At 35.5% G+C, this 15,154-nt stretch overlaps 1 protein-coding gene across 1 annotated transcript; it reads right to left on the minus strand.

Moving 5' to 3' along the window:
• Positions 1–884: 884 nt before the first annotated feature.
• LOC311168355 (solute carrier family 22 member 22-like) lies at positions 885–14,227 on the minus strand (the record flags this gene model as incomplete). Its single annotated transcript, XM_084229757.1, has 6 exons — positions 885–1,092; positions 5,880–5,935; positions 9,710–9,833; positions 11,231–11,332; positions 12,680–12,783; positions 13,826–14,227. The coding sequence occupies 6 exons, from the start codon at positions 14,225–14,227 to the stop codon at positions 885–887; spliced, it is 996 nt and encodes a 331-aa protein (XP_084085883.1).
• Positions 14,228–15,154: the final 927 nt, after the last annotated feature.

Genomic DNA, 15,154 nt, shown 5'->3' on the forward strand with positions numbered 1-15,154 from the left:
TTGGTGCATGATGTTAATTGACTTAGGTTTTTCAGGGATCAAGAAGTGTTGTTTTTAATATGATTGGATATTCAGCTAAATTTATTCCTTCACTGATTTCATGGAGCAATGAGGAAAAAGAGGGCAGAGGAAGATGGCGAGGCTGTATGGCCTGAGCAAGTAGAAGAATGACATTATCAGGGAAGCCCCAGCTAAACGGTTAAACTGCTTTCAGGTCCAAAAGCACAAATGGAAAAGATAGAAAACCTAACTTTCACTTTGAAGTTTGCTTTCACAGAGAGCAGAGTGCTTATCAACACATGACCCAGGCTGAGCAAAACAGATGCAACTAACCTTGAGCACCAGGTGAGCTAGAGTCAGGGGTCTGCGAATGCAGGGGTGTATGGGGAGTGACCTAGGGGGGAGGGGCCCACCAGCAGAAATTCAAAGCTCCACCTATCTGAAGAAAAGCCTCTGCATACTTCTTCATCTAGGAACTGCCCTGTGACTAGCCAATGAACTTATCAGTGTCACTCTGAATCCACAGGTAAATTTAGAGGAAGACATTTGTTGATGTTTCTTAATCTTATCAATATTCATTGTGCCCTGCTTTTATGCCCCTTACACAATTGTACTTCCAAAACTCTTAAGTTTTATTTTCAGTATAAAGTTCATTAATATAGTTAAAATAAAATGCAATGTCATTATATATATGCATATGTAGGTAGGGGTATGTGTGTGTATTAGGGTATCTTTGCCAGTGTCATTTTATGTAGAGTTAAATATTGACTATTGGATTTACTATAAAGAAAATTTCAAATATATGAAATATATATATAATTTGGATTCATTGCTGCATCACTATACTACATTTGAAACCTGTTTGTCAAAAGTAAGTGGAATGCTCACCGTCTCTCGACTTCCATTATGGTGTCTGGAAGAGGTAGATTCCGGGTCTCCGGGAGGAAGTAGGCACAAATGGAAGCCATGATGGGCAGGGAGCCGTAAAGAATCATTGGAAGTGGAGCAAAATACTGCTTAGTTATCAACACTAAAGAACCTAATGCTCCACCTAGAGAACTTACAAATACAAATATACCTTGAATAAGGGATCTGTGAAAAGAGAGTATGTGTTAAAGAACTTCAAATGGAGTCAGATTTTTGCTTTAGTCTGTAGAGAATCTGAGTCTGGTCAAGATGATTTTCACTTTGTGGACATTCTAATGGTGTTTGTAAGTATATACCCAATACTTTCTTACCAGTGACAAAACCAAGATCAAAATTTTATATATTTTATATAAACATTATACAGATCTTATATAGAATCTGGATTAGCTCCTCTCTTGTTTAAAACTCTTCATTGTTGCTCTTCACGTCCCAATGACGTCCTATTTTCTTACTATGGCCAAGGATGTTCAAAATAAGTGTCAGCAAATTTTGTCTCTAAAGAACTACATAGTAAATATCTTAAGATTTTGCAGGCTAAATAATCTGCGTTACAACTAGTCAATGAGGTAACCACAGATGGTATGTAAACAAATGTGTATGATTTAGGACCTTAAAAGAGGGGCTTAGTAAAGTTGAAGCTCAGCTCTCTAAGGAGGTGGTGTATTTGAATTGGGAGGTAGGACCCCAGATGCCTAGACTCAGACTTTTGAAAAGGCACAGACCAGCTGGTACATGAGTTGTGTATGATGAAGCTGGTATGCTAGTCGGAGGAAGAGACATTGAGGAGTAGCATTCTTAGAGGAAGTGTACAAGATGCAAGCATCTTCTTCTTCTCCCACAATTGCTACATGTGTCTAGCTTCCCCTATTGGCAAAGGTTGAGAGGATACCTGGGAAAGCAGAAATACGGTTTTCATAGCTCCCGTTCCGATATTAACAAAGCAAAGGCAAGAAATGTGTATTTGAAACTGAGATCTGTTAACCTCATAACTGGCCTGATGTGTTTACCCACTATGGTCATTTATCATCACCAAAAATACCCATTAAATCATGGCTATGTCTTAATTATGTATGTGTGCATTACCAGTGACTGTTTCTTTTAAAGAAATCATTTAAATGAATGCAATGTATTCCTTGTGAAGACAGATCGTGCACATTGTTACTTTCTCAGATACAGTTTAGAGGCATTGTTTTCCTAAAATTTTGTATTCTCTAAAACTTAAAACTGAATGCAAATTTTGATGGAATATCAATTAGTCAATTTCAATTAATATTTGATATTTAGTGTGCATAAAAACTTGCCTTTACATAGAATACATAAACATTTATTTATATTTGTTGTGAATTATATCCAAGTAACTCACTGTAAGTACTGTACAACTGCTATCTTATATTTTATATTTGTGAAAACATAATTAAGGAACTTTTCCAAGATGAGAAAGTGTATATGAATAAATTTAGTCTTTATTAAGAATCCTTCTGGGGCCTTCCCTGGTGGCGCTGCGGTTGAGCACTGGGCTGTGAAGCTGCCTGCAGCCTCTGCAGCGCTGGTTCGGCCCATGGCGAGGGTCCCACAAAAAAAAAAAAGAAAAAAAGAATCCTTCTGCTGCTAAACTTAATCTTTCTCCAATGAAACAAATTTCCTGTATTAAGAAGAAACATTACACTTGTCCTTGCCTCTGTGAATATATACAGAAGTTTTTTAGTTCTTTATTTCTTGACTATGTCAGTCTAGAATTCTCTAGGAACTTTTAATAAAGAGTTCCACTTTTTCTTTTTAATAATGAACACATAGGGGGGTGAAAAAATTGAAAGACTAGGAACAAAAGTATTTTTCACTTTTATAGGAAATATTTAACAAACAGTAACACAAAATTTACACCCTCTCCCCCATATTTGGGTGAAGAGGGATTTTTTCCCCTTACATTTTAATGAACTAAGTCAGGCCTTTGGGTCTATAATATATTCAGCATTATTCAGATAAAAGTGTTCCTTAATTAGAATTGCTTGTTATGAGGAAATATAATAGTAGTGTAGAATGGTTGGTAAGAGCAAATGCATGTACTAGTTTACATGAGTTGGTGTGGTTAGGGTAAAAGTGAGAACATTTGAGAGTGAGGCAAGATGGAAAGACTTTGTAGCAGTCTTGGTGATGAAGGACTTGAGATCTAGTGCCAGCTTTCCAGGGAAGACCATAGGAAAGTGAGAGGACGTTACAGACCAGTAATGGGTACTCTAATATTTATCCAGAGCCTATTTCTAATCCATTCTCTACTCCTTGAGAGTTGTTTTCTTTTACAACACTGTTTACTCCTGCTCAGTAGGTACTCAGGCCGATCTCTCACCTGTGCCCAGTCGGAGTGAGTTCCATATTGTAGTTCAAACTAATGTTCAAGTACGTCGCTATGGATGCCTTTCCCACCATGGCAATTCCAAGGCGCAGGAATGACATAGCTGTAAATAGGAAGCTCAGTGAGAATAATTGGAGTGTCTGGGATAATGTGTCTCCGTTCATTAAGTAATGAAACTGCATTAAAATGATCTCGATCCAAGGATTTAACATTAATCTAAAAAAGCAAATGTCCTCCAAAAATCACACCAGTTAAAAAGAACTATCCATTGATTAAATACTTGCTGGAAGGCAGATAGATAATTTCAATAACAAACCTTCAAAACTAGACCAAATGTTTGTTCAAGACTCTACCAGTCTTGAACGACATAAATGTCCTTGGCATCTTGTCCAAGACTCTACCAGTCTCCATGACTGTGTCTATACAGGTTCATACTTTGGTGTCACCTGTTTGGCAGTCATTTCCACAAGACCTTACAGTTATGACTTTATACAGGTTGCCTGATCTAATCTTTAGAACAGTACTATGAAACAGTCTTATGACACTCATTCCAATACACTGCAACGTTCTGTGTTAAACTCTACTACATTAGTAAAGAGCCTCAGGCCATGGGGGCAGAGGTCAGCTAGTCCTGGCTGTGACCTGCTGGTGGTGGGGGAGTACATTGAGAATAGCAACATATAAGAACAGAAGGCTCTGTGTGGAAAAAACGATGTTAATCAGGATTTGTTTTGTTTCTCCCATTATTATAATTAGTGTTCCTATATTCCTAAGTACCTAAGGCACAGACACAAACTCTAAGTTGTACTGAAATATGCCACACAAATTTACAATTTGTAAATCTGAAACTATTGAATTTGTATCTAATAAAATTTATAATTGTAGGGCTTTATTATATCTAAGGAATAGAGGTTTGAGCACACATTGTGGTTTTTTTCTAGCTTTATCAGGGATCATTGACACCTACAAATTATATATTTAAAGTCCACAATGTGATACTTTGGTATACATTATGAAGTTATTACCATAATTAATTAGCATTTTCATCACCTCACAGAGTTATCACTTTTGTGTGTGGTGGGAACACAATATTTAACCACTAAGCAAATTTCAAATATACAATATTATTTACTACAGTCTCTATGCTGTACATAAGGTCTCCAGAATTTACTTCTGGTAAAAGGTTTGTACCCTTTCACCAAAATCTCCCTATTTCTCCCACTCCCTCTCTGCCCTCCCAACCTCCACTGCTATCAACTACTCTCTGTATCTATGTTCCACCTTTTAGATTCTGTATGTCAGTTAAATTATGTAGTATTTCTCTTTTTGCACCTGCTTATTTCACTAGGTGGAATCTTTCTAGTTCATCTTCGTTGTCACATATGGTAAAAAAAACAATAAACCTAATGATATGGCTATTAAATGGATGTTAACACACAGCTTTATGAACACTGTAAGATTAAAATATACACACAAAATACCTTTGGAAGTATTTATCCAAAAGATTTAAATCATATGCCTCCTTAATAACCCAACACACATTTTTATAGCAGCTTTATTCGTAAGAATTGCAATAGTAGACAACTCAAATGTTTAACTGTTTAATGGATAAACAATCTGTAGTATCTCAGCAATAAAAAATAAATGGACAACTGGTACATGCCACAATATGAAGGAATATCTAAAGCATTATGTTAAATGAGAGAAGCCAAAAACAATATTTACAAAAAACTATATGGGCACTAACAGTTAGTGTTTACTGGGAGCTGGGTGGGAGAGAGGGCATTAACTGCAAAGGATCATGAAAGATCCTTTTGGGAGTGATCGATATCTTCTGTAATTGGATTGTATTACTTACATGATTGTAATATTTTGTGGAATGTCAAAATTGTATAGGAGGGTGGAGTCATTGTATGCAAATGATAATTTTAATGAAGAGAAGATAAAATAGATTGGGCAGTTCAGATGCTTTCCTTAGCATCTACATTATGTAAAAATGGGGGTAAACATGGGTTGCATAGAATTTAGTGTAATTCTCATTAATGTCACATATTATTGGCTAAGGGGTTTTATGTCTCAAATACTCCGATATACTCTTTCACTTTTCACATCACATTCAAAATGTAAGACCTTACCACCATTCTATGCTGTTTTTATGAATTCTACTTTTCATCTTCCACATGTGAAATCAAGCAATATTTTTCTTTTTGTGTCTGACATTTCATTTAGTATAATTAATGCTAAGTGGATTCCACATATTCATCCATGAACCTTAAATATATGCAACTTTTATTTAAAAAATACTCTCCACTATCCCCAAGAGTCTCCATAAACTGTGTAAGTCTCCATATGTCTGAATTGAAGAATTCATCTGAATTTTAAGAGAATTAGAACCTTTTAAAAAATTGCTCCTTATCAAGGACCCGATCTGTATTAAGCTCACCTTGGGGAACAAATATGTTGACTAGAACAGAACTCCCAGCAAGAAAGAGGACAGAAATCAGCGAGGTCCGACGATTGACATATTTCATTACAAAAATCGAAAGAGACTTTGCTGGTATATCGATTGCTCCAAGTACAGCTTGAATAAGAAACAGGTTACCTCCCAAATTTCTTAAATCCAACATTAGGCCAAAAAGGAAAAAAGCTGCTGAAAATCTGTAAGAGATAAAGGAAAATTAATAAATGCCAACGATTATTGATTGTGTTTTCTATGATATTTTGGATTCTTTATATTTATTCATTATCTATAGGGAGCCAAAGTGAGAGGAGACGTTGAGACTCTAATTCTAATTCTCCAATTTCATTTATTTGTCCATTTCTTTCCTGTTTATTATGTATCTTATTCATTCTAGTGATTTTCAAAGTCCTAACTTCAGCATCTTCTGCCTGATTTAGTTTACGATACTTGGATTTTCTTCAATTTTACTCTTCATTTCATTTCAGCCTCTTGTTTTTTTAATAAGTCTAGTATATTTTAAAAATCAAAGTATGGACATTGTGCATAACAGTTGAATAGGCTCTATTGGATGGCATCTACCTCTCAGGAAGGATTTACACTTTGCTGGGCAGGTAGCATGGGGACTATTCACCATAATCCAGGTAGGAAGTGCGCTGGAGTCATTGGGCATTGCAAGCCTTAGTGAGTCTCATCCTAGCTCTGATTTTGACCTCTGAAATATTGTTGTCAACTATGGTCTTATGTACTCTACCTCACATCTCTCTGTTGTGTCTTAACTACTAATTTGGTTTCCCAAGATGACTATACTTTTCAAATGGTATCTGCTCTGATTTTTAGAGTCCCATGCCACGTGGCAGATGTCCTGCAGGGAAAGCATTGATATATGCTTAAAGCCCTGCTAGGCTAGGAAAGCACTGGTACTTTTTATTCTGGTTCTTGCATAAACCCTCAATTGGAAACCCTCTCTCTGGTCTCTGTCTTCTTCCCATGATGCAGGAGTTAACTCATTATCTGAGTTCCTTGGCTGTTTTGAGTCCTAGCCTTCCCCTAGCCTTCCTTTTTCATCTTTTCAGCAATTCTATATTTTCTCTAAGCACATTATTGCCATTTTTTTATACAACCTTTAGAGAGGTAAATGCATCTGTTACTACTTTTCCACACCTCCAGTAAGAAGCCTCCAATTTGTTTCTAAAAGTACTTAACATTTGAAACAGTCTAGTAAATACATTCATCAAATTTTGATTGGGGAATTTATTTGAAAAAAGGACAGCATGGCCACTTTTGATTTTATTAAAAAAATTTGTTTCACCTAGATTTTTTTCAGAAATTTACACTGGTTTTAGAAAGGTGAGGCTGACACTTTAGGATGTTGGCTTTGCAAAGCTGCAGATAAGAATTCTCTGTACTAGTCAGAAATATGAGTTTCCTCAATTTTGGCTCTTAATACTGATATTCAGCATTTTACTTTTGCATCTTGGTATAGTTTTCTTTGTGTTTATTCTGTAAGGTTTCAAGAAACTTAGATTTGGGTGTTTATAGTTTTTAACAAAAATATAGAAAATGTTCCTCATTATCCTTTCACTATTTTTCTGCCTTCTCTCTCCTTTGTATTTTGACACTCTAATTATCTCACTGGCCTCCTTAAAATTCTTTAATTTTCCTACTTTAAAATATTTACTTGCTTGAACTAAGCCATAAAATGAGAGGGAAACTATTTGAATTCACACAGGTAACTGATCAAGAGAACCAGAACCAAACCCTGGCTTTATAGCTCCAAATTAAAATCTTACACAGCTTGCTATTGATTTTGTTTATACAAACCAGAATACAACCAATAGTGAGTGCATTATCTTCGTTCAGGTTTTTGCTCAAATGAAATCCTATTAAATGGGACTTTTTTTTTTTTACTATATTATGTATGTAATAGCTTTTGATTGCTTTCATTCATTATCTTCTATAGACCGATGTATATATTTGTTGGCTTATTAGAATTGAACCCCCAGTGAAAGCAGGCACTGTATTTATTTTATCTACTGATATATTTCAGTCTTAGATTAATGTTAAGCAAATCTTAAATATATAATCCAAATTTGGTGAATATTGAATAGATATAACCCATTTAACTAATACATGAATTGTTACTACTAAATTTCTCAGATGAATATATTAATGATTAAATATTGTAAAATATTTGCTCTTGGTCTCTAACTATAAATATTGTGTATATGATATATATATAAAACATATATTTATACAAATAAACAAGAATTTTATACATATACATAATAAATTCTATAAACGTATATTTTATACTTTATAAATATATATTACATGTTACATATTATAAATACTAGTTATGTAATATATATACACAAGCATATGTGTGTGCATATATATGTGCACAAAGCCCTTTGAATCAGGCATATGACATAGCACATGTAATCTGATAGAAAGTTGTATAAAATTTAAGAATGAGGACAATACACAAACTGTATAAAGCAGAGGCAACATAAAATCTTGCATGTGACAGAACTGGCCATGATATCCTTGATTTTAGAACGGCGTTTTACTGAAGCCAATTCTTCCTTCATTGTGGATTTCAGAATCTCCATGTGAAAAAAATAGAAGCATATTTATTGTTGGCAACACTGCCAGAAACAGTGACTGAGCAAAGTAACAATAACCACTAACAATTCTTCTTATCCAGAAATATTTTCTGTTACTTCTACAATCTTATAATCCTACTCAAACACAAAATCAAATGTGAGTTCTCTCAATCTGTTAATATTTTAAAATATTCTCTCATTAAATTATTTCATTTGTCTCTTATAAAGTTTGTTTTGTTGTATATGGTATGTTATTAAAGGTAATATTTAATTTCTTTTATAATTTTTTAAAAAATGTATCATTGGTAAATTGGCTATTTCCCCCTACTACAAAAAGGGCATCCTATAAGAAAAAAAGTCTTGTGTACTCAAGATTGATTTGTACAATAGTAATTTAGTGTACGCCTTTGACCTCACTGTATCAATTCTATACCTGTCTTGGTATGGCTATGACATCATTGCTTTCTTAAGGCAGAATTAGGCACATGTGCCCTCCTACAACATGCTAGCACATGGCTTCGTGCCCAAGTGGGTGTGAGATCTGGCCTACTTCAAGACATTATCAAGTCATTGGCATCATCCTAATGGAATAGCCACGGACCCATAGTGGAAAAGTAATTGAGAAAATTTTGTCTTTAACTTTTATCCATTTTCTTTAAATCGCAAGAATTTGTGAAATTATATGATTGTTTTGTGTTGGTAAAGAGAAAATAGAAAACTTAAGATCTTTTTGTATTCATCTTTAAATCACAGTGTCTTTTCCAATATCTTATAAATTCTAACAATGCACTATTTAATATAAAATGTTTTAGATATCAGTTATCAATCTATAGTTTACAACAGCAGCCATGTTGCTTCCAATAATATCTATTTGTCATTGTGACATATTCAAATCAAAGCAAAATATTTCAATCTGCATTAACTACATGAAAGGCAGTAAATCGGAAAATCCAAGGACAACTTCAACTAAAAATTGTCAGAGGTAGTTAGGGGCTGTTTTGGAGGGTGAGCTCTTCTGAGTACATCTCCCCAGTTTTTTCTATTTCTGTCTATTCATATTATATATATATATCAATTAAATATTAACCTTTAATAACATATCAAAATACACGTGTGTATGTGCATGTGTGAATTTGTTAGGATAATATGTGCTATTCTGTCAGTTATCACGGGGTGCCAAGTAGAACAGGTATGGAAACATGTTGTGCAAGTTCAGTCAATTTTCAGGAATGCCAATGTTATTGGCTCCATGTTTTGAGGTTTCTGTCTAATGAAGATTTGACACCCACATTATATTTGCTCGTGATATTTGCCAACAAAGAGAAAACAAGCCTTCCAAAAGAGCTACTATTTTTTTCCTCTTACCTCAGTACTTAGGATATCTGCAGCCTCTTTTTTGCCATTAAGTTGTGCAACTCTCTTCAATTCTTTTAGTGCTTTCTCTAGCTTGCCAGCTATTATCAGCCAGCGTGCAGATTCTGAAGACCACCTATGTGAAAGGTAGCAGCCATGTGATCAGCAGTCCAATTCCATTTCTACATTTGAAGAACTATCATGTTTACAACATTATTTAACTTTTAAAATTTTGTCCATATTATGTCTTCAGTTTATCCACTACTTTGCTTTGTGAACTCTATTTCAAATTATATATTTAAATATTTCACATTTTAAATATAAAATATATTTAAAATTTTATATTTAAGAAACAGCTATATTTTATTTTTTATTTCACTTTTTCACTTCAAATATTTTTCTACCTTTCAACTTGAATAATTATTTATTATTAAATAATAATTATTTCTGGATCATTGTGGGTTAAAAGATGAGTTTTAACTGTCTGAAGAGCAGTCACTTATGGCAAAGAGGTAAATACAAGCTTATGTTTTTTAACCAGTTAGATTAGGGAGCATAATTGATTAAATAGTGAAGTCAGAGAATTTTGAAGACATGTTTTGGTATCTAAGCCTTAATATTTAAGTTTCTAAGTCTTGTTAGGAAACAAAATAGATTCCAGTTGGGTAAATTGATGAGCTTCGCTGATTGAAAATGGCTGCCGATTATGGGACACAGCTGGCATTGAGAAATTGATCAAATTGTAGCTTTCCTTGAATATGGGAAAGCTCTGTGGCCAGTTTGTTTAATATAATAAGGTGGATATTAGCTTTGTAAATTTCTGAACCTAGACCTTAATAGACTGTCAGGTTTGCTTCTCATATCTTAGAATGCTCCCTTTCGGGGACATCAGATGCCACATAAGAAGTCAGTAGCTTGGGGCCTCCCTGGTAGTGCAAGAGGTTAATGCAGCACCATGAAGTCACTGCAGTGCAAATTCGGTCCCTGGCCAGGGAGGTGACCCACATGGCGCAGCAGACCTCTCCTGTCTCACCCACTGCTCCCCTACACAGTGTCTCCCAGTCAAAACACCTGTTCCACTCCCCACTCTGTTTCTGGTGAATCCTCTCAACCCCTACACCCCTGGCCTACACCCCAGTTCTTGTATGCATAAATAAATAAATCTTTGAAAAAAAAAAGTAACTTGAGATTGTCACATCGTGAGGAAGCCCATGCTACCATGTGATGAGGCCTTGTGGACAAAGATGTTCAACCAGTCCCCACCTATTCCAGCCATCCAAAAAGACATATGAGTGAAAGACTCTATAAATAATAACAGGTCATCCACCATCTCAATGTACCATATTACATACGCCAAGCAAGAGCTGCCCAAACTGCATCAGGTTACAAAAATGAGGGAGAATCATACATCTTTTACAGCCATTGAGTTCTGGAGAGTTTATTGTACAATAATAGAAGACCAAAACAATATGTCACATCTTTAATCTCAATGTCCCATAAATTCACAAAATCATAAAATAAAATTTAACATACCACAGGAACAAGAAGAAGACAAAATATGGCAAAGATATGACTAATTGCAGAATGTGCCAGTCTCGAAAGAGATAAGCCAAGCCAGCCAGTAGCACCTGGCCACTGCTCATGGACAAAGACAGAGCTGTCATCACTGCGGGCTGGACTTTTGTTGGAATCCATTCTATCACTGATGGAGAAATACGAGTTTTTATAGATAATAAAAAGGATTTAAGACATTTCCTCAACTAGAGATTGAGAATTAAATATGACTTACGAAATGTCATGCTATTGCCCATTATTGTGCCCAGAGATGTTGATATCAAGAATCTTAATACACAGTAAACTTGGAAAGTTGGAGCAAATAATAAGCAAGATCCCAGTAATCCAACAGTCATTGAAAAACACAATAATAGGGGTTTCCGGCCAAATCTAGGAAATAATAAATTGAGTAAACAAGCATAAAAACAACATTGTGCATCATTAGATGAATATACAAAGAAATCTCTAGATTTACCATATATGATCCAACAGTCTCTGGTGCTTTTCTCAATTGTTTTGTTTATCAGGCTAGGTACAATAGTTCTAAAAAGAACATGTATTCCTCAAGAAAATTTATATTATCAGAAGTTGTAGAAAATGTGCAATCTGTAAGCACTGAATGAAAATTTGTTGGTCTGAGATATTCAAAACACATTATCTGTGCTTATTTTCACAAAAGAAAGTTGAAGTCTCACTGTAATTTTTCAAGTTTCTACTACTGTATTCATATCTTTATTAACTTACAGAAGTTGTCTAAACTCCTATGAATATTTTGCTACAAACTACAACTTTGTCAATGAAATACCTACAATATCAACATTTGCACTTTGGTTTTAAATTTCTGTAGTCTCTGAATCTGCCAGTTACTGCTAGTTCATGTTCTCCAATTTCATGTGCTTGCATCTGTCAAGTCTATCTTCATAAGACCCATATCCATCATTTCGCAGAAAAAATCAACAGCTTTGCTGAATTTTAGGACCTCAGAGGAAAATTAAATCCTACAGTGCCTTTCAAGTCCTTCAAAATCTGGACATAGTTACTTTTTCTAACATTCTACCTTCCATAAACATTGTGCAACCAAAGTCTTCTCCTGGCAGTCTTTGACCCTTACCTAGAGTGTACTCATATATGCATATTTACTGATCTCACTTCCACTACCAGGATTTACTATAATTTCTTCTATTTTCTCAAATTTCATATAATTAGTTTTAAATTTATTTCTATATTTTTGGGGATTCTTGCTGAATTGAGTCTTTTCTTTTTTTGGAAGTGTTTATCCAGGGTGCACTAACATTTCAAGCTTCTTTTCTACTCACTTTCCTCACTAAAAATATCTTTCCAGCCTTCAGCATGCAGAATAATGTCCTGAACACTAGATTGCTTATTTACTATTTTGAAATTACCAGCAGGTGAGGAGATGAAACTCACCTGTCAGCAAAGTAGCCGCTAATGGACGGTCCAACCAACTGCCCTGCCATAAATATGGATTGTGACAATGATTTGAGTGATTGTTTATCACACACTAAGTCCCACTGAAAAAAAATGTAAACAAAAGCAGCAGATTTACAAACAGGCTGACAGAGGATCATAGAATCGCAAGATGAACTGTTGGGAGGAGAAACGAGCAATTTGGTAAGAAACTTGATTTGTTTCCATGCTTTTAACCTTAGAAGACCATTAAATAACAAGTAGTTTGCCAGGCACTGGAATTATAGCAAAGAGCAAGAGAGACTGGCCCTGCCTCATGTGCATAGATTCTTAGCAGGAACACAGACACAAATTTGCATGAGTGCTGAGGCCCAGGAGTAGGTAATGTGCCTAAAACCCTCTAATGAATTGAAAAATGAGAAAATTCCTAGATAAGATAAAGTGGGAATAAAGAAAAATACGGCAGAGAGATAGTTTGGTCACTGAAGGGTAAGTAAATGATATCAGGCTTTACTGCCCTCCCACCATTAGGATAGGTGATGGAGCCTTGCAGTCCTGAACGCATGCCTGATGGCGGGCACCTGGAATAGGGTGTGGGCATAGGTATATGGGATTCAGCTGGGCTAAGACTGGGCTTATAAGGGCAGCGTCATGGGGATGCTAGCAGAAGCAGAACCATGAGAAGAAGAATCCCGAGAGAACGCCGGAGAGCCCAGAAAGAGTGAAGACTTACTGGGGGCTGCCAGCCTGAAATGACTAAGAACTGTAGTTTAGGCACCTGATGTTCTAGGTGGTTTAGATATATTACCACATATATTTATTCAAAAAATTCCAGTAAGAAGTAGCTGTTATCTTAAATATTAGAAATGAAGTTTCATAGTCATTATTATCATATACTTAGCAATATCCCTAGCTCCTAAGCCCAACATAGGATTCAAGTTTAGATCTAACAAATAATGTCAATTTCTTTAGTTTAGGTCTCTGTCATAGCAAAAGTGCATTCTGTGGGTTATAGATGCTCAAAGAATTCTATTTTCTATATCTTATTATTTGGGAGCTATGTTTTATAACTGATTATTGTGAGTGGATTTAATATAGAACTTGAAGATGTGATTGCTAATTGTCCCTGTGATATAAATGTCATACCTCAGTCACAATAGTAGAGGTGAAAATGCTTTGGTCGTAGACCCAACCATCCAGACACGGTTCTGTCTCTAGTTCACTTGTATTTGTAATAGACAAATCAGCATCTAAGAGTTGCCACTGTGTCTCACGGAATCGACGGCATTGCTCTGGTTTGTAGTTTGGATCCATTGGTATGGAGACCCTCAAGAGAGCTTCAGTTGTTAAGTTCATGGAATTGTTGGTGACAAATGTGGCATTGTCAAGGAGCTGGGTATAGCAACGGTGAGCAGGAATCGCTCCTGAAAAGTTCTCTGCATAGTAGTGAGTGTTCATCAGAATATTTAAAAATGAGAGCAAAATGACTAAAAGGATCTGGAATCTTCCAAGATTTCCCACACGCTGTAAAAGTTCAGAGAAGGCCATGATATTTGAATCAGGACAGCAGATGGAGGATTTGAGTTTATACTGAAAGATTACCCAAGAGATATCTCTGGTTAAATGAAGGAAAAAACCCACAAAAAATCTAACAGTAAAGTTTGAAATATTTAACTTTCACATTAAAAGAGAAAAACTTCCAAAGTTTTATGTGTGTATGTATATATATGTAAAATAATTATACAATATACTGTTAGAACAATGGATATAAATTATTCCATTTCATATAGCTAGAAACTTTTAAACACAAGTTATCTAAAAGTGCATAAAAAGTGAATTACAACTACTGGTAATTGTTGCAAATTCTCTTTTAAATTAGATATTTCATTAATTCATTTTTTCCAAACATACACTCAAACAGTTCTGGTAAGTAATCACTAAAATGGTTGCCATGGTTTCTTCCATCTCTGCACTTGCATGCAAGAGATAGAGTGAAGATAGAACAATAGGGAGAACTTTTGCTTCTCTGCTCACACGATGACAATATATCTATAATTCAATATGGACTAACCTGTACAGAAGCATACCTGAAAAACAGAGAGAGTGTCCACAATAAAGGGTAAAATGGCAGGAATCAGGTGGACAGGACAGGTGGAGAGATCCTCTTGCTGGGAATTAACCCCATTGAGGGAACAAGGTACAGCTGGGAAGAGATAGCTCTAAAAAGCAGAACTTTCCCCTGGGAAGCAAGTGCTCCAACCCTAACATACAGCATAGCAGAGAGGAGCCTCAGACCCCCTTCACTGAGAGCCAGAGGGTCAGCACAGGAAAGCTGAGGGAAAAGTGGAGATTAAAACCAGCCTTTAACAGGCGCATGAGCAGACTCTCTTGCGCTGGGACCCAAGCAGGAACACTTACCTGAACAGAGCCTGACCACAGATGATGGAATCCTAGATACCAGCCATCGAGCATTGA

Source organism: Talpa europaea (assembly GCF_964194135.1).
Source record: "Talpa europaea genome assembly, chromosome: 3".
Lineage (NCBI taxonomy): Eukaryota > Metazoa > Chordata > Mammalia > Eulipotyphla > Talpidae > Talpa > Talpa europaea.